At 41.4% G+C, this 27,452-nt stretch overlaps 1 protein-coding gene and 1 pseudogene across 1 annotated transcript; one reads left to right on the top strand and one right to left on the bottom strand.

Annotated features, from left to right (window-relative positions):
- The window catches only part of LOC132110272 (3-hydroxy-3-methylglutaryl-CoA lyase, cytoplasmic-like), a 47,329-nt pseudogene extending 32,369 nt beyond the window's left edge, over positions 1 to 14,960 (top strand).
- A 5,596-nt stretch (positions 14,961 to 20,556) lies between these two features.
- LOC132111215 (GDNF family receptor alpha-like) lies at positions 20,557 to 27,103 on the bottom strand. The gene is made up of 8 exons (XM_059518371.1): positions 27,015 to 27,103; positions 26,324 to 26,461; positions 25,127 to 25,279; positions 22,248 to 22,575; positions 21,482 to 21,729; positions 21,181 to 21,378; positions 21,006 to 21,090; positions 20,557 to 20,884 (listed from the first exon to the last, which is right to left on the bottom strand). The coding sequence occupies exons 1-8, from the start codon at positions 27,043 to 27,045 to the stop codon at positions 20,803 to 20,805; spliced, it is 1,263 nt and encodes a 420-aa protein (XP_059374354.1). The 5' UTR covers positions 27,046 to 27,103; the 3' UTR covers positions 20,557 to 20,802.
- Between the last annotated feature and the right edge of the window lie 349 nt (positions 27,104 to 27,452).

The following is a 27,452-nucleotide window of genomic DNA, read 5'->3' as shown; positions in this document are numbered from 1 at the left end:
CCTATGAAATATAATTTCCATCTTTACTTTAAAAAAGGTCATTTATTTTCTATTTTGTCTTTCTACAGGTCACTCAGAAATCTGTTACCAAGGGAAAGCTGTGTCTTGCTTTTCTAAAGACAGCTTTATATATTTATTGCATGGAAGCTCTGTCCCAAATCGGAAAGCTGTCAGCACACTGGGTTTCCCACAAAATTAACTCTGTTTCACAGAAAACAGACCATTCTGCATTGTGCCTTTCAGACTTTTCATTCATACGTGCAAGAACGCATTGGCTGAGGTGGTCATTGTTCACATCAAATTCTAGCGTCCCCCAAAATTCCTTGTCTTCTTTAACTCATGAGCTTTCCGCCCACGCCTCCAACTACACCACAACCTTTGCAGGGCTCCAGTATGAAGACTCTTGGGCCAACAGCGTGATCTGTGATTTTAACCACATATGGTTTTCAAGCCAAGCTAAACTAATTGAATGGTTTCAATTTGGAGTTCCTGACCACTGTTAGCTGAACGTCATGTCCTTGCACAGTGTTCAGAGTCAGCAAATCTGGAGCAAGTCCCTGTATGCTTTTGTCGGTTTCAGGCCCTCTGCCTTCTCACAGTGGGTGGACGCAGAAAGACCTGGCTATGTAGCAAACTACCACTCCATGTTTATGCAACAAAGCTTCTGCCCTGCAGAATATTTTGCCCTGACGCAAAAAGTCAAAAGCCCATGTCTGGAAATCTGCAGTACAGTGCAAAGCGGCATGGGTTCCTTTCTCCTTGCCAACAAAAACAACAATTACAAGCGACTCAGACGGCCCAGCTATGAAATAGGGCCTTGTTGCTGAGAAAAGTTAGCAATTAGGGGCATTGTTCAGCAAAGCAAAGCAGATTTTATTATTATTTATTTTTACTTTTTTGGTTAGTCATGCCCCAAAGGTCTGCATGGTCTGAATTTCACTTCTTATTGATTTTCAATACCGCTATATCGAGGTCAAAAGCATGATAGGAGCGTTACTTTCACTGTTCTGTTGGATTCCATCCCCACTTCCCCCCTCCTGACATCTGGCTTTGCCTGAGAAGCTGAAAAATGTCTTTAATATTCTCATGACAGTCAAGACGACATATGGAAAACATTGTAATACCTTAATCTGCAATACTTCTTAAGAGAGATTGATAGTAGGGGGGGTATGCAGATAGATGCTTGGCTTTCTAATTTGTAGGTTTCAGAAGTTCGTCTGGGTAGCCAGATGTCATACAAGACCAGAGACACGCCAATATACTGTCGATTACTCACTTATTTTCCACACCTGCCGATAGCTAGTAAATCAAAACTACTGCAGGGAATAAGCTGTCAACTGATTTAAAGTGGTAATTCAGCCCAAAATGTAAATTCTGTCATTTACGCACCCTCACGTTGTTTCAAACCCATTTTTCTTATTTAGATTACAAAGGGTGAATATTTGAAGAATTTCTTAGCATTGTTCTAGAATATCCATATGGACTACATTCTAAATCCCCTGAAGCCATAGGATAGATTTTATTTGGGGGTGGTTATAAACTTTTATTGTATTATTGTAAATTGCTGCTTGAAAGCACATTTATTTAGCATCTAACAAAGATGTTGTTTGTCATCTTGGGTGTTCACTGTAGGTCCATGTTTTGGTTCATTTACACTTGAAACACAAAGTGATTTAGGTTAACTTTTCTGTTAAGGGACATTTCTGCAAAATGATATTACGCTGCTTTTTGCACATTTTGAGACATTTTTATATGGTAATGTCCAGTGAGTGGCACTAATAGTGCATTTAGTTCCCTTTCAGTTGGTCACTCTCGATGTCACATCGGATGACCAACGAATTGAGATCTCGCTTGGAGAGACCAATCTACTTAGAGTGTAAACTAAATGAGCCAATGCACATTGGCTTGCAATTATTGCAACCATCTGCCACTGATCACAGTGTGAGCTTAAAAAGGCAGCAGGTGCAACGCATATTCAGCTTTTCGTTTTGGAGCCAAGAGATCACATCGTTTTGCACACATAAGGCTGCACTACCCACGTTTGTGTTGCAGGTGGCCATCTACCCTGTGCGCTTCAGCATGATTAAATAGCTTTTTCCCTAAAAGAGCATTCACGGGTGCGTCTTTTTAAAGATGACATTGCTTGGCAAACTCTACATTGCATCTTTGAAAAGATGATGTGGGTCTTGCTATAGGTGGTATTTGTAGACAGGGACTACTTCAGGCAGTAGCACGGGTGGTCTGAGGGTAACAGTGAAGGCAAACCCTCCAAGGATTTAACCCTCAGGGTACCATTGCTCCTGTTGCACTCTGCAACCAGTTGAGCCGCCAAAGCAACATGCTGGGCCCTCTATAAAGAGTGTACCAGCAGTATCCTTTGGTGCTCCTCCCGACAACCAGATGTTGATCACTGCATCGGAGGGAGAGCTCTTTGGAGAGAAAGATTCGGCTGTGGTGGTAAGGCCTGTATCAGATCTGGGGATGTTGGCTATGCCTTCCCAGGGCCACCTGAAGGGTTGGATTCCTCCTCCCTCACCACCTTCGACGGCGGTGCAGCTAGAGGATATATGGTGGTCCTCAAAGTCAAAGTCAAAGTCACCTTTATTTATATAGCGCTTTAAACAAAATACATTGCGTCAAAGCAACTGAACAACATTCATTAGGAAAACAGTGTCAATAATGCAAAAATGATAGTTAAAGGCAGTTCATCATTGGGTTCAGTTATGTCATCTCTGTTCAGTTAAATAGTGTCTGTGCATTTATTTGCAATCAAGTCAACGATATCGCTGTAGATGAAGTGTCCCCAACTAAGCAAGCCAGAGGCGACAGTGGCAAGGAACCGAAACTCCATCGGTGACAGAATGGAGAAAAAAACCTTGGGAGAAACCAGGCTCAGTTGGGGGGCCAGTTCTCCTCTGACCAGACGAAACAAGTAGTTCAATTCCAGGCTGCAGCAAAGTCAGATTGTGCAGAAGAATCATCTGTTTCCTGTGGTCTTGTCCTGGTGCTCCTCTGAGACAAGGTCTTTACAGGGGATCTGTATCTGGGGCTCTAGTTGTCCTGGTCTCCGCTGTCTTTCAGGGATGTAGAGGTCCTTTCTAGGTGCTGATCCAGCATCTGGTCTGGATACGTACTGGATCCGGGTGACTGCAGTGACCCTCTGATCTGGACACAGACTGGATCTGGTGGCCACAGTGACCTCGGAACAAGAGAGAAACAGACAAATATTAGCGTAGATGCCATTCTTCTAATGATGTAGCAAGTACATAGGGTGTTATGGGAAGTGTTTCCGGTTCCGGTTTGCCTAATTAATGCAGCCTAAAAATCCTTTAACGGATTTGGATAATAAAAGCATATTAGTATGTTATATGTATGCCAGGTTAAAGAGATGGGTCTTTAATCTAGATTTAAACTGCAAGAGTGTGTCTGCCTCCCGAAAAATGTTAGGTAGGTTATTCCAGAGTTTGGGCGCCAAATAGGAAAAGGATCTGCCGCCTGCAGTTGATTTTGATATTCTAGGTATTATCAAATTGCCTGAGTTTTGAGAACGTAGCGGACGTAGAGGATTATAATGTAAAAGGAGCTCATTCAAATACTGAGGTGCTAAACCATTCAGGGCTTTATAAGTAATAAGCAATATTTTAAAATCTATGCGATGCTTGATAGGGAGCCAGTGCAGTGTTGACAGGACCGGGCTAATATGGTCATACTTCCTGGTTCTAGTAAGAACTCTTGCTGCTGCATTTTGGACTAGCTGTAGTTTGTTTACTAAGCATGCAGAACAACCACCCAATAAAGCATTACAATAATCTAACCTTGAGGTCATAGATGCATGGATTAACATTTCTGCATTTGACATTGAGAGCATAGGCCGTAATTTAGATATATTTTTGAGATGGAAAAATGCAGTTTTACAAATGCTAGAAACGTGGCTTTCTAAGGAAAGATTGCGATCACATAGCACACCTAGGTTCCTAACTGATGACGAAGAATTGACAGAGCAACCATCAAGTCTTAGACAGTGTTCTAGGTTATTACAAGCGGAGTTTTTATCATCTGGAGTCATCCAGTTTTTTATATCGACTATGCAATCCATTAGTTTTTCAAATTGGTGTGTTTCACCGGGCTGCGAAGAAATATAGAGCTGAGTATCATCAGCATAACAGTGAAAGCTAACACCATGTTTCCTGATGATATCTCCCAAGGGTAACATATAAAGTGTGAAGAGTAGCGGCCCTAGTACTGAGCCTTGAGGTACTCCATACTGCACTTGTGATCGATAGGATACATCTTCATTCACTGCTACGAACTGATGGCGGTCATATAAGTACGATTTAAACCATGCTAATGCACTTCCACTGATGCCAAAAAAGTGTTCACGTCTATGCAAAAGAATGTTGTGGTCAATTGTGTCAAACGCAGCACTAAGATCCAATAAAACTAATAGAGAGATACACCCACGATCAGATGATAAGAGCAGATCATTTGTAACTCTAAGGAGAGCAGTCTCAGTACTATGATACGGTCTAAATCCTGACTGGAAATCCTCATATATACCATTTTTCTCTAAGAAGGAATATAATTGAGAGGATACCACCTTTTCTAGTATCTTGGACAGAAAAGGGAGATTCGAGATTGGTCTATAATTAACTAGTTCTTTGGGGTCAAGTTGTGGTTTTTTGATGAGAGGCTTAATAACAGCCAGTTTGAAGGTTTTGGGGACATATCCTAATGACAATGAGGAATTAATAATAGTCAGAAGAGGATCTATTACTTCTGGAAGCACCTCTTTTAGGAGCTTAGATGGTATAGGGTCTAACATACATGTTGTTGGTTTAGATGATTTAACAAGTTTATACAATTCTTCCTCTCCTATGGTAGAGAATGAGTGGAACTGTTCCTCAGGGGGTCTATAGTGCACTGTCTGATGTGATACTGTAGCTGACGGCTGAATGGTTGCAATTTTATCTCTAATAGTATCGATTTTAGAAGTAAAGTAGTTCATAAAGTCATTACTGCTGTGGTGTTGGGAAATTTCAACACTTGTTGAGGCTTTATTTTTCGTTAATTTAGCCACTGTATTGAATAAATACCTGGGGTTATGTTTGTTTTCTTCTAAAAGAGAAGAAAAGTAATCGGATCTAGCAGTTTTTAATGCTTTTCTGTAGGATATGTTACTTTCCCGCCAAGCAATACGAAATACCTCTAGTTTTGTTTTCCTCCAGCTGCACTCCATTTTTCGGGCTGCTCTCTTTAGGGTGCGAGTATGCTCATTATACCATGGTGTCAACCTGTTTTCTTTAACCTTCCTTAAGCGTAAAGGAGCAACTTTATTTAAAGTGCTAGAAAAGAGAGAGTCCATAGTTTCTGTTACATCATCAAGTTGTTCTGAGGTTTTGGATATGCTAAGGAATTTGGTTACATCAGGAAGATAACATAAAAAGCAGTATTTTGTGTTAGAAGTGATGGTTCTTCCATACTTGTAACAAGAAGTAGAATTTACAATTGTACAATCCTCCCGGTGGAGCAGTCAGTTGTGATGCAGTTGTGTCCTAATTTTGCCTCCACCCGGCAGGGCAAACCGTGACTCCCCTCCCAGGTCTGTAGGTACTCAACTGGCCAGCAATGCTTATATGGACTGTGAAGAAGCTGCCTCCGCCTTACATGCTACGGCGTTAAGGTTCTTCAGGCTAAGGCACTGCACGAGGGTGGTCACGACCCAGAAGTTTTCAGCCAACAGATCTACTGACCTCATGCTACGAGCAATGAAGGTCATTGCGTGGTCTCTGGGCCATGCAGTGTCCTCTATGGTGGTCCAGAAGTGCCAAAACTGGCTGGGTCTGGTCGATATGAAGGATGTTGACAAAGTTTGGTTCCTTAATACCCCTGTATCCCAGACTGGTCTCTTTGGCAATGCGGTCGAGAGCCTTGCCCAGCAGCTCTTGACCTCCAGCAAGCGGCGCTGTGGAGCTGGGCATAGGCAGGCCACCCCATCTTTCCGGGCCCCTGTCAAACCTGGCAGTGAGCAGAAGAGAAAGAGGCCCTGGGATGGGTGACCAAGAGAAGGAGGAATCTGCTCTTGGGGGATGAAGGCACATCTCCCTCCCCAGGAGAAGGGCCGGGTAGAGAATCTGGAAAATCTCAATGAGAGATTTTTCCAGGGTCACGGGAGGGACCAACACTGGACCACACTCATCCTCCTCCATCACCAGCAGGCACCAGCAGGTGGTTGAGAGCGTCAATGAAGTCCCTACTCATGCAACTTCTCTACCTAGCCCGTCTCGCTGGCTTCTACGGACCATCAGCCTCGGCTATGCAATTCAGTCCACCCGGCGTCCCCCAAATGTCAGTGGTATTCGCTTCACAACAGTGAAGGCAGCTGATGCTCCTGTCTTGCAGGAGCAGAGATTGCAGTCCTACTGGTGAAGGATACGATAGAGCCAGTACCTCCAGCTGATATAAACATGGGGTATTACAGTCCCTACTTCACTGTACCCAAGAAAGGCACCAATGTTGGACATACTTGTCTTAAACTGTGCCCTTCACCTCTTACCATTCAAGATGTTGATGCAGGAATGCATCTTCGGGATCAGTTGTGCAAACACAGGGACTTGGTGCTCTCGCACCTCAGCCAGTTGGGACTTCAGGTCAACTGGGAAAAGAGCAAACTCTCCCCGATAATTAAGTATCCCCAACTAAGCAAGCCAGAGGCGACAGTGTCAAGGAACCAAAGTCACTGTCAGATTGTCAGAAGAATTATCTGTTTCCTGTGGTTTTATCCCGATGGCCTTCTAAGAGACATGGTCTTGGCTGTGGATCTGTCTCTGGGGCTCATCTAGTTGTCCTGGTCTCCTGTGACATTCAGGACAGTAGTGGTCATCTTTAAGTGCTGATCCACATTCTGCGCTGGATACATACTGGATCCAGGTGACTGCAGTGACCATCTGACCTTGATACAGGCTAGATCTGCTTGCTACGGTGACCTCGGAATAAGAGAGAAACTGTAACGACTGGAAGGAGGGGAGTAAGCAACTGCGAGTTAAAGATGATATTTAATGAACAGTCAGACAAACAAATAACAAGCAGACAGGAGGCTGGGTGAGTGCTGAAGGTCTGGTAGCGATCCGGGGAGTGACAATGTTCAACGGTGATCCAGAGCATGGTGGTGAGTAGGCAGCAGGACAGCATGACAAAGGAACTGCGGTGAGCGAGCCGTGAGGGCGATGCGTGAAGTCCATGGAAGGTGAGGAGTGGATGGGGTTCAGAGGACGAAGACAATACAGCGACGAGAAGAAACATGAAACAGGCACGAGAGATCTGGAGACAACAACGGGACTGCATTCAACGCTCTGACAAACACAAGACAAAAGACAGGGCAATATGTAGGGATCGGGTAATGAGTAGCAGCTGGTAAAAATGAAATATTAACGGAGACGCCCACATAATATAATCAGTGCTGACGCAAGACACACACACACTCCACCCACATAGAGCAAAACCCGAGGCCACGGTTTACCAACCGTGACAGAAACAGACTAATATCTAATAGCGTAGATGCCATTCTACAATGCACGAACTATCAAGTACATTGTGTGTTAAGTGAAGTGTTCCCGGTTCCAGATTTTCCTAATTAATGCAGCCTAAAAATCCTTTAACAATTTGAATATTAGAAATGTATTAGTGTGTTATATGTATGCCAGGTGAAAGAGGTGGGTCTTTAATATAGATTTAAACTGAAGAGTGTGTCTGCCTCCCGAACAATGTTAGGTAGGTTATTCCAGAGTTTGGGAGCTAAGTAGGAAAAGGATCTGCCGCCCACATTTGATTTTGATATTTGGGGTATTATCAAATTGGCAGAGTTTTGAGAATGCAGCAGACGTGGAGGACTATAGTGCAATATTATCTCATTCAGATACTGAGGTGCTAAACCATTCAGGGCTTTATAAGTAATAAGCAATATTTAAAAATCTATGCGATGTTTGACAGGGAGCCAGTGCAGAGTTGACAGAACCGGGCTAATATGGTCATACTTCCTGGTTCTAGTAAGAACTCTAGCTGATGCATTTTAGACTAGCTGGAATTTGTTTATAAAGCATGCGGAACAATAAAGCATTACAATAATCTAACCTTGAGGTAATGAACTTATGAATGAATGTTTCTGCATTTAACAAACCTAGGTTCCTAACTGATGACGAAGAATTGACAGAGCAGCCATCAAGTCTTAGACAGTGTTCCAGGTTATTACATGCAGAGTTTTTAGGTCCTGTGATTAACACCTCTGTTTTTTTTTTTGAAATTTGTAGTAAAAAAAATACTCCTCATCAAGGTTTTTATATCAACTATGTGTTCAGATCGCAACCACGATCAGATGATAAGAGCAGATCATTTGTGGCACTAAAAATTTACTGCTTTAATGAACTTGAAAATAACCCCTACCACGTACACAAAATGCTACCTTAACCATAACCAACAATTTTAACAAAATAAAACTTGAGATAAAATCACATATGCTGAAGGAACCATGCCATTTTAGCTTGCTTATAGAAGTCACTGATCTCTTTATCATGATTTTGTTTCACAGCACATCTTATGATTTTTTTTTTACATGATAAGCATGATCAAAATGTAGTGTGTTCAGTTCTAATATGTAACTTTTCTTTTTCATTTTATATAGAAAACAAAGCAGTATGTAGATCTACAGTTGTTTTATTCAGTTTAAGCTGAATATTAATTATTTTATTGAACTTGTGCTGGTGCTTATTATTCTTTTTATAATGCATAGTTTAGTACCCTAAAATATGTCTGTTACAGTATCTAGCAAATGTCATTGAATTCAGTGTGTATAAATATCACAACTATAATGTCTTGACTTTGTCCTATAATGTAACACAACACTAATTGTGCTCAAATAAGAACAAGAACAAGAATAAGAACACTGAAACAGTAAATAGACAATGGATTCCCTGCCACAGCTCAAAGTGAATCTTAATGCGATCTGAGACCACTTTTGGGTCCTGAGTTTGGTTCTTTCAAGAGGGCTCCTGATTGTAACTCGTGTTCCCTTTCAGTCGGTCACGTTCTACGTTACGTCAGAAAAAGACTGATTAATTGGATCTCGCCCGAGAGCCCAATCACCTTCGAGTGGTTACAGAACTAGCCAATGGTACGCCGAGTACCTTGGTCTGCGGAATTTGCATCATGAGCTCCGCCCTGCAAAGCGGGTATATAAGGAGCAACTCGCGAGCAACTCATATTCAAGCTTTCACTTCGGAACCGAGCACATTGTTTGCTGCTTCACCGGAGTGCCAGTTGAGTTTCCGGAAGAGTTTGCTGGACCCTCTCAGGCTCCTGACATCTCATTCGGGGCTCGGGAGGAGGACCGTATGTCGATCGCCGCATCACAAGGCGGGCTTGAATCCTTGGGAGATGAGGATTCGGCTGCGTTGCCTTCCTCTAGAGTGCCAGCGTTGCCCGAGTACGATCCCAAACTGACGGCCGTGCTTTCCAGGGCAGCGGAGAGCATTGGGCTTGAGTGGAATCCTCCACCCTGTCCCGAGCGCTCGAGGCTGGATGATTGGTTCCTGGGGGCTGCTCATGCTGACCGCCAGCACCCCCCTCTGGACCCTTTCTTCCCGGAAGTGACCTTTAACTGCCCAAAACCGTTCTGGTACTTCTTCCACCTTCACTGCCCTCAATGGCGGAGTGGCCAAGGGGTATGCTGGGATTCCCCCAGTTGAGCGATGCAACTGTTTCCGCAGAGCGCCTCTGCTTGGTGTGGTGGTCCCAAGCTGCCCTCCAAGGCCTGTAAGTTCTCATCCACACTTGTGGCCAAGGCATACAGATCTGCGGTCCAGGCCGCTTCTGCCCTGCACACCATGGTCTCCCTTCAAGTTTACCAGGCCAAGATGCTCAAGCAGCTGCACGGGGGCAGTGCTGACCTGGGGGTTTTGCAGGAGGCACGCACTGCTACCGACCTCGCTCTCCGGGCGACGAAGGTCACTGCGCGCTCCTTGGGTCAGGTGATGTCCACTTTGGTGGTCCAGGAGCGGCACCCATGGCTAAACCTGGCAGACATGAGGGAGTCAGATTGGGCTCAGCTCTTCAACTCCTCGGTCTCCAAAGGATGGCCTCTTCGGCGACGCGGTAGAGAGCTTTGCCCAGCATTTCTTTGCCACTCAGAAGCAGTCTGAGGCCATCAGACACATCCCGCCGGCGCATCCGCCTCAGCCTGCTCGTCACCAAGGGCGCCCCCCGTGGCCTCCTCCACTCCTGCTCGGCCACAGCAGCAGCCTTCACCCCAGCCGCAGCGAGGAGACAGCCGCAGAAGGGGCAGCATAGCCCGTCTCTGCTCCAAACCTGCTTAATGTCAGGCCAAGTGGCATTCTTGAGATGGGCGACCCGGAGTTGGAGATGTCAGCTCGTCAGGAGATGGTAGCAGGACCACTTCTTCCCCCGGAAGAGGGCCGGGGGAGAATCCTTTGCCTGAGACAATTCGAGGGTAAGAGAGCGGTTCCACTGAAACTGTTTCAGAGGCTCCTGGGGCATATGGCATCCGTGGCGGCAGTCATACCGTTCCGGTTACTCCATATGAGACCACTTCAGCACTGGCTTCATGACCGAGTCCCAAAATGGGCATGGCAACTGGGCACACTCCAAGTGACCGTCACTCCCCCTAGAACCTGTGTCCAGACATGTTGTTGTGTCAACAGATGCCTCTGCCATGTGCTGGAGTGCCATGTGTAACGGGCATGCTGCGTCAGGCTCCTGGATGGGACCCCGACTTCAGTGGCATATCAATTGCCTCGAGTTGCTAGCAGTACAGCTTGCTCTGCACCGCTTCAGGGCCCTGCTGAAGGGCAAGCACGTTCTGGTCCGTGCGGACAACACTGTGACTGTAGCGCACATCAACCATCAGGATGGTCTACGCTCCCGCTGCATGTCGCAACTCGCTCGTCTTCTCCTCTTGTGGAGTCAGAAGCATCTGAGGTCACTTCGTGCCATTCACATTCCAGGCTCAATCGTGCAGCTGACGAGCTCTCACGGCAGCAGTCTCACCCGGGGAATGGAGACTCCACTCCCAGTAGGTTCAGCTGATTTGGGAACGCTTTGGAGATACTAAGGTAGACCTGTTTGCCTCTACAGAAAATTCCCACTGCCAGTTGTTTTACTCCCTGACCGAGGGCACCCTTGGCACGGACGCTCTGGTGCACAACTGGCTGCTGAGTCTGCGCAAGGATGTGTTTCCCCCAGTGAGCCTTCTTGCACAGGCGTTGTGCAAGATCAGGGAGGACGAGGAGCAGGTCCTCATGGTTGAGCCTTTTTGGCCCAGCCGGACCTTGTTCCCCGAACTTGTGCTCCTCGCGACAGGACCTTCTTTCTCAGAGACGGGGCACCTTCTGGCACCCACGTCCCGATCTTTGGAACCTACATGTTTGGGTTCTGGACAGGTCATGGAAGGTTAGGTACTTTGCCACCGCAGGTGGTAGCTACCATCATTTCAGCTAGAGCCGTGTCCACCAGACACATCTATGCTTTGAAGTGGAACCTCTTTGTCACTTGGTGTTCTTCATGGCGTGAGGACCCCTGGAAATGCCAGATTGGGTCAGTCCTTTCCTTTCTTCAGGAGGGGTTGGAACGAAGGCTGTCTCCTTCCACCCTCAAGGTCTATGTGGCCGCCATTTCGGCTCACCATGACCCTGTTGAAGGTAAGTCTCTTGGGAAGCACGATCTGATCATCAGGTTCCTTAAAAGAGCAAGGAGGCTCAATCCACCTCGCCCTCAGCAAGTCCCCTCTTGGGACCTCGCTGTGGTTCTCTCAGCACTGCAGAGGGCTCCCTTCGAACCCTTCCTCTCAGTAGAGCTAAAGTTTCTATCTTTGAAAACTGTGCTCCTGACGGCTTTGGCACCTGCAGGCATTTTCAGTTGACGAAGCTTGCCTGGAATTCGGGCAGGCCAACTCTCACGTTATCTTGAGACCCCGGCCTGGGTATGTGCCCAAAGTTCCCACCACTCCTTTTAAGGATCAGGTGGTGAGCTTGCAAGCATTGACCCTGAAGTAGGCAGACCCAGCCATGGCGCTGCTCCGTCCAGTACGTGTGCTCCGCACTTACGTAGACAGAACTCAGTGCCTTAGGACCTCAGACCAGCTCTTTGTCTGTTACGGAGGCCAGCAGAAGGGAAAGGCTGTCTCCAAGCAGAGGTTATCCCACTGGATAGTGGATGCTATTGTCCTGGCTTATCCGGCTCAAGACCTGCCATGCCCCCTTGTGGTGAGAGCTCACTCAACTAGGAGTGTAGCTTCTTCCTGGGTGCTGGCGCATGGCACCTCGCTAAAAGACATCTGTAGAGCTGCGGGCTGGGCGACACCGTGTCCTCCCGGGTACTCGCCCCTTTGGGCCAGTAAGGACCTGCTCGGTGTCAATCCGCTTGCTGCGCCATTCCACTCTGCGGACTGGATGCATGCGCTATTCCCCTCAGGTGAGTTCCTCAGTTCAGAACCCTGGGTTCCTCCAGCACAGTTGACGTCCAGCACTTGCGTACATGCCCCTTCGGTCAGCCCTGTGTGGGACTAGGTGCCTCCATGTGTTTTGATTCCCCTTTCTGGGCAATCCCATGTGTGTCTGTCCACAGTAAGTCTCTTCTCAGCAAGTGTCTTTCCCTTGGCAAGCCCCTTGCCAACTCTGTCGTTGAAACTTCCACCCTGCAGACCAAGGTACTCGGCGTACCATTGGCTCGTTTTGTAACCACTCGAAGGTGACTGGGCTCTCGGGCATGATCCCATTCATCAGTCTCTTTCTGACGTAACGTCTCTGTTCCCTCCTTCAGGGAACAAGGGTTACATACGTAACTGAGACGTTTCACAAACTCATATAACCATAAAAGCAGCTTGACAGAGTTTGTCGAGGTCCATTTGAGTTCGGTAACAGGACTACGTCTAATTCTTTGCTAAGCAACAACTTCTGGGTATTTGGTTTAGCGCTCCAACAAAAGCAAAGATATGCAAGACTGGCCCAGAATGCATCATTAATTCTCTTATGGAGGCCAAACACTTGTGGTCCACTGTAAAAAATGCCTTTTTTCCATACCCTGTTGAAATTCTACAATTACTCTGATTATGAACATTGTGCAATCCAAACTGCCGCTGTGCAAGTTCATGGAGACAGTAGACACATTTACAGGTGATTATTTTTGCATATGTGAGTGCTGTATTTATTCAGGACAACTGAAGACTGAGGCATTGTACTCAAGGTTAAACCATAGTGCCGCAGCGTGATTAACACTGAATTATTATGTTGCTTTGGGTTCAAACGGTTCTCCTTTTTGCCAAAATCAAGTATATTTCACATAAGGAAGTCTGGTTTTAGAAAAGGGAGTGCTGCCCACCAAAGGTCATTTATGATTGTTTTTTTCCCATTCCGTGTTATCCCTTGCTCACATTCAATCTTGAAGGAACACATTTATTACATTAAAATAAATCACCTGATTTAACCTCATGTTTTCCTTAATAAGTGATTAACAACCAGACTAGAATTACTGTATCATCATATTCGGCTTCAGATAATGCCTGTTTAAATGGGACTTCCGAGAAATATGTAGTCCAACAGAAGGTGCATGTACTCCATAACATACCAGATATTCTGTATATATCTCCTGGAAAAAGAGTAACATGTAAATACCTTGAGATAATGCCATTGTTTTCAGATTTAACACCCCCTAGGTCTCATAGGTTGGTTCTCAACGGTCTTGTTCATTTGTGTGTGGCAGATGGGGGTTTCTGTGGTTGACTCCTTGCTTGCAGGCCTCGGAGGATCCCGAATGGCAAGGGAGCATCTGGCAATGCTTCTACTGAGGATGTTTTATATATGTTACATGGTCTTGGAACCGTAAGTCTCGGTTTTCACTGTTTATAACTAAGAATTTATGTGAATAAACAATGACACTTCTGGGCACTTAAGAAACACCAAAAATGTCTGAATGTCATTTGATGCAGAAAATCAACTTTTCTCAAAACTGTTTCTGCATTAACCATTCATTTTACAATTAATTTTTAACCAAGGACATTAACCATTAATTTTACAGACATTTCTGTTCATTCTAAAAAAAACAAAGCAGTGTTAAATTATAAATACAGATAAAACACTTGTAAAAAAAAAATGTGGAAAATCCCTTCACATTAATACAATATATTGTGCCATATTTTCACAGATTTTATTTTTCAAAGTGCAGTTCCCCTCACATGGGAATTCAGATTGTTAATTTATTTCTACTATCAGAAAACATGTCTAATGTATGATTTTATTAACCATCTCTAACCACCTCTTTATGAAATATTTTGCATGAAATCTGTTTAAAATAAATGCCACTCAGATATTTTATTACATCATGCAAATATATGAACACAGTTTTGTTTGACTTTTGCATCCAAATACTTTTTGAGGCAACTGTATATGTTTGTACACACACTTCGACAACACTCCCAGTTTTTCCATTAATCAGTTTTTCCCATTGTCTCAAGGACAATGTTTGTTTTAGTATATGCACAACATTTACATGGGTGTGTAAAAGGGTGTCTCTAGGGTATTATTTGGGTAAAAATGTGGAAACCAGTCCAAATATATCTGATATTCTGGTGGTAGTACATTTGCAGTAATTATGTACTACAGTTTCTAACAATTATTTTTTTTTCTATATCCACATACCTTAACTGCCTCCTCTTCTTAATCCTCACACAGATAACATCTCAGAAACACCAACCCCAGGCTTGCAGTTTCTTTTGCTGTTGCGCCCCCTGTTGTCTGTGTGACTGGTTCCTCTTTGTGGCTGTTTGTGTCTGTGATGCAGGGGTGGACCTTTTGAAAGTGATGGAAGCAGGAGTATTAATCTGCTGAGCCTTAAATCGTAAGATTAATTCCAAGGTCAGCCAAACTACTAAAACCATCCAGCCTTTTCATTCTAAGTGAAAATACATACAATATGGTCCAAAAGTCTAAAACCACATTCAACTAATGTACTGCAAACCTCGTAAAAATGCTTTCAGACTTTTGGCCTCTGCTGAATGCTGTTACTTTGTTTGCCATTTTAAGAACTGCTGATGCAGTATTCAAATGAATAATAGCTACAATATACTGTGCCTATAACCAGTGGTCAAATTGTAAAAAAAAAAAATTAGAGGGATGGTGTGGTGAGTTTTTTTTTTTTTTTTTTGTTGGGGATGGGTTGTGTGTTTGGGGTTTGTCACATAACTAATTTTACACAATGATTACAAAATTTGTCTAAAAATCTTTTTTTTTTTTTTTTTTTATGAAAAATTAGCCATATAAAACAAACTATTGGGAGATGGTGGGTGGTAGCACTGTATAACTGATATAGGATTATGTTTATTTATTTTTTATTTTTTTTTATAAGAAATATTTCCAACTATGTTAACTATATTTAACTATATTCGGAAATATCTAGATTCTCAAATATGTGTAGCCTATAATGCGTTTTGCACCTTTATAGATTGTTATTTGATCAATAATTGGTGATGGGCAAAGAAGATTTAAGCCCTATTCGCATGTGATAAGTATTTTCTAGGGACCTTGTGTAATCCCCCCCCACACACACATCTGAATTTCATGTGGTGCATTCACACGGGATAAGCAAAACCTGTGATTTTACTCAAATTTACTGACTTGTCTCCCGAATACATATCAAGGCTTTGAGTGACCCGTTCTATGTTCCAGATTGATTAAAATAAATAAATAAATAATATAGTTTCTTGTGCTGTGTCATTTACATTTCGCCAGGTTAAAATAATATCTCAAGCTTTATGCCTGATTTATTTGTAACACATTAACCTCAAAACCTTTTCAGCTTTCTCTTTCTGAAAATTGTATTGTGTAGCGATATGATGACAGCACCCAAAATATGAACACTCCAACGCAGCTCCATTTTTCACGAAAGATGGATAAAAAGGAGCACAGGAAACAAAAACCTCGAAAGATAATATATGACCCGCTCTAGAAGCCAGCTCGTAATCTTCTGGTGAAGCTCATTTTATATAGGCTATATAGGTAGAGACTCTCACAGAAACCTCTCCTGCCTCATTGGAGATGAGCGACACCTGCAACACTCGCCGGTCTCGAGTCCCACGGAGGAGATGGAGGGATATAAAACCGGAGCGACGACAGTGACGGACGAGAGAGGACCAGGCCTGGGTTTAAGTTTGTGTTTTGATTTTTATTTGTGCGCGTCAGTCGTCCGTGAGGGGCTGATGCGCTGTTTTGTCTTTATTTTGATTATTAAAGTTTCATTGGATTGTCCGCCGGTTCCCGCCTCCTTCTTGCCGATGATTTTGAAGGTTATATTGTGACAGTGGTGCCGAAGCCCGGGAGAAGGAGGGACGCGCTGCTGAAGATCCCCCGCCGCTGTGGTGAATCCGCGGTGCCATCGAGCTGGCGAGGAAGTGTGCCGCCATGGACGCTCGAGGCGGTGGGCTGGAGTGAGTTCCCGGGGACGGGCGAGCTCGCTGCCGGCCGCCTGTGATGTGGAGAGACGGCTGCCGTCCGTGAGGGAGCGGAGGAGTCGGCGCCGTTCGCCAGGGGGCTGGAGCCTGCTGCCTCCATGAAGGAATCCGGAGGAGCAGGGAACGGGGGACTCCTGCCGACTGCCCAAAATCCGGAGGAGCCATCGCCTTTCACCGGGTGGCGGAGGAGTGTCGTGCCGTCCGCCGAGGGCCGTCCAGTGCCACCGCCAGGCACCGCGGAGGAGATCACCCATCTGGTGGAGGGCCGAGCAGCAGTGCGTCTGGGAACCGGATTTTTTATTTTTTTTTCCTCTCTCCCCTCTCTCGTCTCTGTCGCTCCTCCTTCCATCTCCTTTTCTCTCGCCTCGTCTGTCCTACCCCCAGGTTCCCGCAGGTCACCGTGAGTGGTCCCCCCGGAGGGAGGGGGGGGGAGTAGAGTACCCCCCGGCCTGCGAGGGGCGATGGGGGTATGTGGCGAGTGGGGAGGGGCCGAGGGACGTGGGAACAGGAGCGGGGCCGGTGGAGTGATTGGAGATGAGGGACACCTGCGACACTCGCCGGTCTCGAGGAGGAGATGGAGGGATATAAAACTGGAGCGACAACAGTGACGGACGAGAGAGGACCAGGCCTGGACTTTATTTTGTGTTTGCTTTTTATTTGTGCGCAACAGTCGTCCGCGAGGGGCTGCTCCGCAGATTTGTGTTTATTTTGATTATTAAAGTTTCATTTGATTGTCTGCCGGTTCCCGCCTCCTTCTTCCAGATGAATATGAAGTTTGTATCATTACAGTATGAAAACACTATAAGAATATTATATAAGCAATGAATGACTGTAGAGGGCAAATAAAGGTATGTGTTAAAATAGTTCAATTTCCTATTAATTCAATGGAATATGGAATATTGCCAATATGGTGGCGCGGCGGCTTCACTTTTATTACATCATTAGCAATCCAATTCTCTATTATAGGTCAGTGGGGTAAACATTTCATTGAATTAATAGGAAAGATGAATTTGCAATTTATGTGAATTTTAATAACAATATGGTAAGTTACTAATTATAAAACTTTCATTTTACTGAGAGTAAAAAAAACATACATTTACATGATCAAAAACATTTTCATTCAGTCTATCCAAAGAATTCGCCAGATAATTCAGTCAGCGAGTGAACAAAACATGGCGTTTCAGCGATGTCTCAACTGAACATCTCTGATTGGCCATTGTATTCATAAACTCAACAGAATCATGTGTGATTGGTTATAATAAAGCGCTGTAGAAAAGCGTCTGTCTCTGGCTCATCGCAAGCCAGCAAGCACAGATTTGGATTTAGCAGCTGATGCTGTGCCGCACTAGATCTAATCAAAGCGGTGTGGTGTGTGTATCAAATATATATAAAATATATAATTTGTCTATTGGAAGCTCCATTCAAAATCCACTTGGCTCAGAAATCTTTGAATGCTCATGACGCCTCTGCATACAGCACAAAGACATTATGTCGGGAATCACCTTCTGTTGTCTTCTCTTTAAAGAACTTCAGTTCAAAAGTTGCACTTGAACCATTTTGCACGAAAAATGAAGAGAGTTGCTTCAGCAGAGCTTGTCAAAGTGATTTAGTTAATAGAAGTAAAAAAAAAAATTCCATATTTTTGAAAGCATCCTTACTTTACAGCATATTTTTCACAAGTGCCTAAAACTTTTTAAAGTACTCTAGCTTTGGAGGCAAGTTTCTTAAATTTTTTTAAAACCATAAACCATTCATGCTTCATTCATACTTACATTCTTGTTTCACGTATACATATGTTTTAACTATGTTTTTCAAAACATACATATTCTGGGTTTAAGGCACATATATTTACGCTTCCACACATATATATTCTTTATTCTCACATACCTATTTTCTAACTATATAAACATATATATATATATACAGTTAGAGGAATTAATAGATACAAATAATAAATAAATAAATAAAAGATGAGACATGAAAGTGACTATATACCTGAATATAGTCACTTTCATGTCTTATCTTTTATTTTGTTTTTTATTGTTATTATTATTATTATTATTATTTGTATCTATATCAATATCTTTTACAGCTTTTTAACCTGGGAATGTTTGAACGTTTTTTGGTAATTTTGTGAATTTTTTAAAACCATAAAACATTCATGCTTCAAGCTGACACTGATAGGTTCCAGGGTGCTTTATATTTCTTTGGATCTAGATCTAAATACAGGTGGGATGTGCTCTGTGTAAACACATTTCATTTTATCACTTGTGGTCTGGTCTTATTTACTCTCCTCTACATGCCATGCTTATCAAGTGCTCAAATGGTTTTGGGTGAGTGTTAAAGCAGAAATCTGTTTGCCTGTATTACCTATATTTGAGAAGGTAATAGATATTCAGCCCTTTTCACTCTCAGGTGTATACAAACGAAAGCAAACAGATGGACACAGCTGTTTATTATAGCACACTGCCATGACTTGATCCCCAGATGATTTAATAATTGAAGGCAAGGCCAAGCCTATTATAGAAAATGCAGAATTACATTGACATAGCAAACTGATGTGTAAATTTAATTTATTTTCTCCCCCATTCCATTGTTCCCCCGTCTTTTTGTGTTTTTACACCTGTCTTCTTTATCTTTTTCAAATTCTTCTCCAGTGTGGCTGTATGTTTCAAGCTTTTACAATCAATCCGAGACAACAGAAGGTCTACTGTGTGCCGTGGAATATCTAATATAACAGATAACAGATTTATTGCAAAGATGACATTTTATCACACTACCAATTTAGAATTCACTTCGCTCTTCAGAATGAGCCTTTTTTTTTTAAATGTTTGTAAATGCAGACTGCACGGCTTGATTTTACACACTTGTGGCAATGGGTCTGATTGAAATTCTTGTACGCCTACTTACAAAATAATATGAGAGGCTGAAGCCATAATTCATTCTGGCACTCTAACGAACTTACATTCTTGTTTCACATACATATGTTTTTGCTTACACATTTATACACTTTTACTTTTCAAAACATACATATTCTGGGTTTCAGGCACATACAGTATATTTACGCTTCCACACATATATATTCTTTATTCTTACATACCTACATTCTAACTATATATATGTAAATACTTCATGATCAAATAAGTATATACACACACTTTATAAATTAGGCCCCTGTATTCAGTAATTAAGAGGTGTGCCCCAATGCTTTTGTCCGTATGTATGTATATATAAAGAGTACAAAACAAATAAACTACACCCATTTTCTTGTTGTATTATATGTCGTATATTAAACTTAAAAGGTGTAAACATGAAGAGATACTGTAAGGTTACCTATTAGGATGTATTATAACTATGGCTACATTTATGAAAAATAAAATTCATTAAAATATGTATTATAATGTATTGTAAACACAGGCATAAATTAAACGTTACCTAAGCACATCCTAATGAAATATATAACAGTGTGTTGTTGTAAAGTCAAATGAAGACACCTTTATTTGTATAGCAATTTATACAATACTGATCGTGTTAAAGCAGCTTTACAGTGTCAAACAGGAATAGTTTGTCACTGATGCAAGTAGACAAGTAGACAACAGAGTATTTTTATTTTTATTTTTCAACTAAAGTCAGTTCATTGATGATTTAATGATGTCATCATTCAGTTCAGCTCTTTTCCAATAGTGTCTGTGCATCATCTTCCAAAGCTTAGTTAAATGAGGGAAAATACATCACAGATGCTGAATGTTGCTCATTAAGACTTTATTTATAGTTTATGCCCTGAAACAGAATTAGACACATTGCACATTGCAATATATATATATATATATATATATATATATATATATATATATATATATATATATATATACATATAATGATATTTTGCAACATGAACTACAAAGAGCACAATGAGAGTGTTATTATTACATTTATTACACAAGACAATTAATTTACAAGCTTATTTGTGAGGTCTGAAACTTGCTATACACATATGTATCTTCAGTACAATGGCCTCTTATATGTCGCAATATTAAGAAAAAAACATTGTTATGGCAATAATACCAAATGACAACAATTTTGAAGACAAGTATTTTTTTTATAATTATAAATAATAAAAATAATCCAATATATGCTGTCAGCACCATGTGGATAAAATCAAGATGGCCTATGATTTCTTTTTTCATCCAATATAAATAATATATCAGAGCATCAGCCAGAATATTTTAAATTCACAGTGAAAGATGTAACTACAATACGCAAAGATCATAAATATCACTGCCGGTCCACGTCACTCAAATAATAACAGATGACAACATCAGAGACTTTGACTGATGGTCCTCAAAAGTCGGTTTACTAGCAGCTTTGTGTATTCTCCTAAAAGAAAGGCCATTAAAAAAAATTATTAAAACATCTGCAAATAATTTTAATGTTTAATGTTTAAATAATTTTAAAATTATTAAAACATTTGGGATGCATAGCAATAATGACAACTTACCACAGTCTGTGCAAAACAAGGCTGACGATGAACAACACCACCACCATCAAAGCAGAGATATATATCAGTATGTAAAACAATTGATCTGTTAAGCAAAGATGATACATTTAATTACATCAGCAATAACGTAAGGAAAAAGGAAAAGTGATCCTGCATGATAAGTGAGTCAACTCACCACTAAACCATTGCTGCTTAATGCTTGATTCATTGGTTGGTCGCTGTCTATTACTTGAATCATCGAATTGTCCATGTTGGACATTTTCACCACGTAACCACTGCTGCCCAGTGCTTGTGTCACTGGTTGGCTGTTGCCCAGTGTTTAATTCAGAGAATTCTCCTCCATGTCGAAAATTTTCTTTGGTCCCTGAGAGTGCTATGATTTCAGTGGTTAAATCAGAATACATTAATCAGAATAAGACTATGCAAATGCAGTAGTTAAATTGGCCAATAACCTTTTAATTTGTGAAAGTACTTACTGAAGAGGGACTTGTCTTGGAAAATTTGTTTCAACTCATTGCACTTATACTGATCATGGTGATGTAATCCATCACAAGTGCATGGGTGATGAATTATTGATCCCATTGTTTCCACAAATGCAACCCTGCATTGGAGGTCGTGCCCAAGAAAGAAGTCAGGGTCCAGACGACTTAGCCATTCACTAGTCGTATAAAATGCAGATTCCTTTTCCCCAAAACATTTGGACAGGTACCTGCTAAATATCTGCCTGCGAATAGTAAAGAGTTGTTTTTATCAGCAGCAGTCTGTATAAATCTTTGGTACCAGTGTTCCCACAATACCACTTAACTAGTTACCTAAAACATATTCAGTCAACCAGAAAGAGTAAGACCTTCTAGTCAACTTCATTATCTGGGGAACAGCACATCTGTACCAACACACACTCAACCTTTGAGTATTTTACAATTTAGCTCATTTGTAGTGGATTTATGTGAATTTGTACTTTCTCATTCATTTAACTAGTTTGTATAACTGACCAGTTGACTGCTTACCACAATAGATGCTGTTCCAAAGTAAAAGCCAGCAGTAAAAGCCAAAGTTGATAGTACCAAAGGAAACTGCCTAAGAGGCAGAATGTGACTCCCCACCCCCTCCCCAAATGCACAAATACAGCCCAGAGAAAAAAAAATACCTGGGCTATAACTGGTTGATAGAAATTATGTTCTATAAATATATCCTATTGCAAATTGTTTGGTCAATGCTATGCAATCAATGTTCAGGGCAAACCTGCACAATATATCTTCAGAGCAGCTGTCCAGAGCCTCCAGGCAGGTCCATGGTGTCTGCAACTGGTCATTCACACAGGATCCAGAGTGTAGAGAGGCCTTCATCTGCTGGCATTCCTGGTCTTCTCTGTCACATTCACAGAACACCAGTTTCTCAGCCACATTGTGAGGAAGAGCAGAGTAGAACTGCCTCAGTCCCTCTCTGCACTGACTGGCGTTGCATTGGTAAGCATTGCATTCCTGGACAAACGGTACCATCCTGCTGTTACAGGCTTTCTCCCCAAGACAAGCCACTACCTCTTCAAGACAGGATCGGTTGGAGTGATGCACTGGATTGAGGGTATGAGAGTGTACAATGAGGGAATCACAGCATGCATGTAATTATGAGTTTACAAAAGGATTTGGTGCTCAATGTAGAGACTAAGGATTGTCTAGTGGTGGCTCGTGGGTGGCAACGGTGAAATTACAATAAAGAAATACGCATTCTGAAGACATTAGGTTAATATGAAATTGTAACATTAGATTTTATTAACATTAAATTGTAATCTAATTCTTCAATTTATTTATTTATTTTTTCAATTCTGAGTAGGCTGTGCCTCTCTTGCTTCCCCTGACAAGCCACCACTGACCATGTGCTTTGTGATTACTGGCTTGCTGTTCTGCCTCAGGTTGCGTTTTGTTGTTGTTATTGTTGTTGTTTAGCTAGGAAACAATATGGGAATAGTTTATTGAGAATTCCGTTGGCATGTAATCTGCCTTGTGTCATTGCAAACCTGTAAATTCTTATTCACTGATAATATTTCCTTCTGCCAAAGCACAGAATTCTTTCAAATTAAAAATGACAGTGACACATACATCATACCAAGTCAGTTTTGGTCTGTCCCACATGGAAAAAACCTATATAAACATATATGTTTCAATATAGGTTTTGATATAGGTTTTTAATATATGTGACATATATAAAATTGGCCGTTTTCCTATATTATATGTACATATTTGTACATATATGCAAACATATATTTACACATATATGTACATATATATATATATATGTGCATACATATACCTATATAGGTATATATATGCACGTATGTATATATGTACCTATATGTTCACCTATAATAGTAAAATTAAAATCCATAGCTGCTAGGCAACATAAATAAAAGTCCAAAATGTAGAAATGTACATTATTTATTTACTCAAGATCAATCAAATAGTACAAAACAAAAAATATAGTACAAGAACAAAAATAAGACAAAAAACTGAACAGAATAAAAAATTATCTTTATTATTCTTTGAAGGTCTGTCATGACGCGCCTCATCATACTCCTCCGCCGCCTCCTCCTCCTCCTCTTCCTCTTCCTTCCTGCACTATCCAGTGACATTTGATAGGGTGTCCGAGACTTTTATTTTTTCCTCTTTTTTTTTTCGGCGCACAAATTTTTTAGCGGATAGGCGTTTTAGTCCACACGGATCTGGCGTTTTGGAAGAATGAAACCGATGTTTTGAAAGCGGGTCCCGGAGTGGATATATTTGAAAACGCCGCCTTTGCGTTTCTTCTCGATGGCGAATCCGTACATTTTCTGAAAATATGGCATCATCAGCCCACGTCTCGCCCCTAGTCAAACACCACTACATCACGTAACAGCAACAAAAACATGAACAAACACTGAACGCTAACATTAACAAGGATTAATAAATGTATTGTTCCATGTTCGTTTGTGTACCACGCGCAGCAAATCCATGTCTTCTTCTCCGTTTTAAGTGTATCTCTGTGGCAGAATTACAGCGCCACATGCTGGTCTGGCATGTATACTACATCGGTTTTGTGTGGACGCAGATATTTCTTGAGACGAGGGAAAAAAAGATCGGGGGTCCGTCTCCGTGTGGACGGGGCCGAAGAAGTAACGGGTACTTACGGTTATGGATAGAAATGTAACGGAGTAAAGAGTACAATATTTGCCCCTCAAATGTAGTTGAGTAAAGTCATGAGTACTCCCCAAAAATGATACTCGAGTAAAGTACAGATCCCTCAAAATTATACTTAAGTACTGTACTCAAGTAAATGTACTCCGTTACTGTCCGGCTCTGTATATCATGTTAATATATTGCCATAGTTAAATTCCATAACATGCCAACTACATGTGATACCAATTTCACATGTTCACACATACATAAGTTCTTGCATAATTTTTTTCGTTAATTCTTAGTTTTTGCCTTGATAATAGAAAATATGAGCTAGGCATCATGTATGACACTCAAAAATGGAATATGAGCTACAAAATGACCAGATCCTGCCATTAGCTATATAGAAGACATATCTTGAATGTATAGGGCTTACATGTGGATATGAAGAAGCAATACAGGAGACCTATATTTCCTGTATATGCACATATATGCACCTCAGTTTTGCCTATATGTGGCATATATACGCATATATGCAGCATATATGCAGTATATATACGCATATATGCAGTATATATATGGCATAAATGCAGCATATATGCAGTATATATATGCATATATGCAGCATATATGCGCATATATGCAGCATATATATTATCATATATGTGCATATATGCAGCATATATGTGCATATACACTGCATATAGGTTTCATATATGTGCATATATCCACATATAGGTTCTTTCCATGTGGGGTTCCCTGGAATAGGAACTTGTATAATACTTTTATGATTCGTGATTTGCATGAAAACAACTAAATTAAGATTATTCAAAATCCCCCCTTTTGTATTCCACAGAAAATAACAATTAAAATAATAATAATTACTATCCCTTTTAGCGTGTTAGTGTGCATGAAATTTTTGCATGGCAAATTGCATGATAAATTGCAATATTTATTGTGTGTGGTATACAGTACCCCAATGATGCTGGCACTGAGAGTACAGCTGTTGTAGAGTGCTGCATGGATCCAGCCCAGAGCACACACACTGACCCAATGCAGGTGAGCGGCTTAACATCATCTGAAGAGTGGCCTTACAGACCTTTGCGTCAGTCATGTGGCAGTCTCCGTCTTTCCACAGAGATGAAAAGAGACAAAGCAACCTTTACTAGAGGCGATTTCAACGTTACTGCTTTGACATGAGCTTACCATCAGCTTTTAATGAGTGAACTCTGTAAATCTGTGTCTCAATGTGTGAATTAATTTTAATAACTGAAATTAATGTTAATGTTTATAAACCATGCAATCCTTTAATTGGTTCTTAAAGTGAAGCATATAATTATCTACAATTTTAAAGTGTGCTACGAATTTCCAAAATGGTTATCATGGTATCATGTTAAAATGTATCAAGATGACAGTAAGTAGCATAATGTGAATATGGACTGATGATCTCATAAATTGTTCGCTTATATCCTTCACTTCCCTGACGCCAGTGTGTTTTTTTCCCTCTCTCTCTCTCTCTCTCTATCTTTTTTTTTTTTTTTTGATTTCAGGCACTACCAACAAACAACTTCAATATCCCCTCAAGCTAGACCTTTCTTCTTCTCTGGATGGACATACAGCCTCATTTTGAGTCATGCAGTTTGCTCAAGGCTATTGCACTTAAATCCAATTATTGCCCACAAAGTGATGAGACATTTCACAAGGTAGAGGAGACAGGTGTTGCTGACAGCATTTTCTTTGTTGAATATCTTTGTCAGAAATTTAAGATAACCCAGCTCAGTTGAAATAGCAGCATTGTTGATTTAAAGTTGGAAAAGGCATGTAAAGGTGGGGCTGTTTTATGTATGCCTGTCTGTGTATATAGAAATAATTTGCTATAAATGATTCATTATTATTATAATACACTGCACGTGGCACCCAAAACCTTGAAAACCAGTGTGCTGACTGCCCCCACACATACTCATTTGTGACAAATTGAAAAGTTGTCCTCACCTTGAAAGATTTTAATTTTTAATGCCTTAACAGGATCAGTTTGAATGGATCAAGAGGGCAAACATTAAATTTTTTGTGAGAGCAGTTATTAACCCAATGTGACCAGCCAACCCAGGTCCTATCCCATTAAACAAAAAACAATTGATTGCCCTCACAGAAGTTTAAATAAAAATGCTGTACCTTTAAAATGACAGACATTTCTGAGAACAGCCTGTTCACTTTTGCAGACGTGTGGAGAAACACAAGTATCCATGTGCGAAATGCATTCTGTAGATCTCGTCGTTTCAATGCAAACTAGCTGGTGCAGCAAATGAGACACTGGAATGGAAATAGAATTCATAATTGGCTCATCCTGACTTCAGCTTAATGCAGTGAAAAATGACAATCTACCTGTTATGCATGGATTCACACAATATTTACTACATAGTCTCATGCTTTTCAAAGCCATTTGGCTCCAAAAGTTTTGTAAAAATGTTTCCTTTGAAAATATTATTTCCTAATATATATATATATATATATATATATATATATATATATATATATATATATATATATATATGTGCAACACTTGCACATGTAGGACAAAACTTCATGATCCATATAATCCATTATGATTATGAGAATGTTTTAAAGAGCATCTTTAGCTTGTTATTTGCACTTGTTATTGCACTTACACTTAAGTAAGAACAGATCGATTTGATTCCACTATATTTTAGACCGTTTTACTCCAAGAGCAATATAGAAACACCTGGCAAATGTTTAGGCACGCACATGAGAAATCAATATCAATAACTCAGAAATAACTTCCAAAATCAATGAAGCACTGAACTGCTAAAAGCTCAATAATCCTTAAAAAAGATTCTCTACTCACCAATGAGAAATGCTGCTTTCATGGCCTTCATGTGTTTATGACGGGGTGTTGGTGGAGTATCGGTGTTAAGCACCTGTGTGAGTGAACAGCTCCGCTTCACCGCGCTCTATTCACCCCAGAGAGACGTCACGGTGCTAATGAATAATCCCTCTCAGGTGTGACGCTCTCTGTGTTGAATGTCACTCAACTGCACAGCTCACTGTCACATCATGTGCTCTAGTCAGTGCATATCCTAGCCATCTGTAACTGTGTCTTAAATAAATGTTGAAATGTTTTATAACATGAAATAAATCATTAACTATTACTGTAATTAAAACTAAACATTTACCACTGACCTTAGTCTCAGCCTCAGACAAGCACAATAGGTTAAAAGTCCTGACACCTAACTCTGTGTATAGTCAAACTGTTGGCCTTATGACTACAACTGTTACAAAGTAG

This window comes from Carassius carassius, chromosome 30, assembly GCF_963082965.1.
Source record: "Carassius carassius chromosome 30, fCarCar2.1, whole genome shotgun sequence".
Taxonomy (NCBI): domain Eukaryota; kingdom Metazoa; phylum Chordata; class Actinopteri; order Cypriniformes; family Cyprinidae; genus Carassius; species Carassius carassius.
The sequence above is the reverse complement of the archived record's forward strand: the minus strand, read 5'-3'. Positions and strand labels throughout refer to the sequence as shown.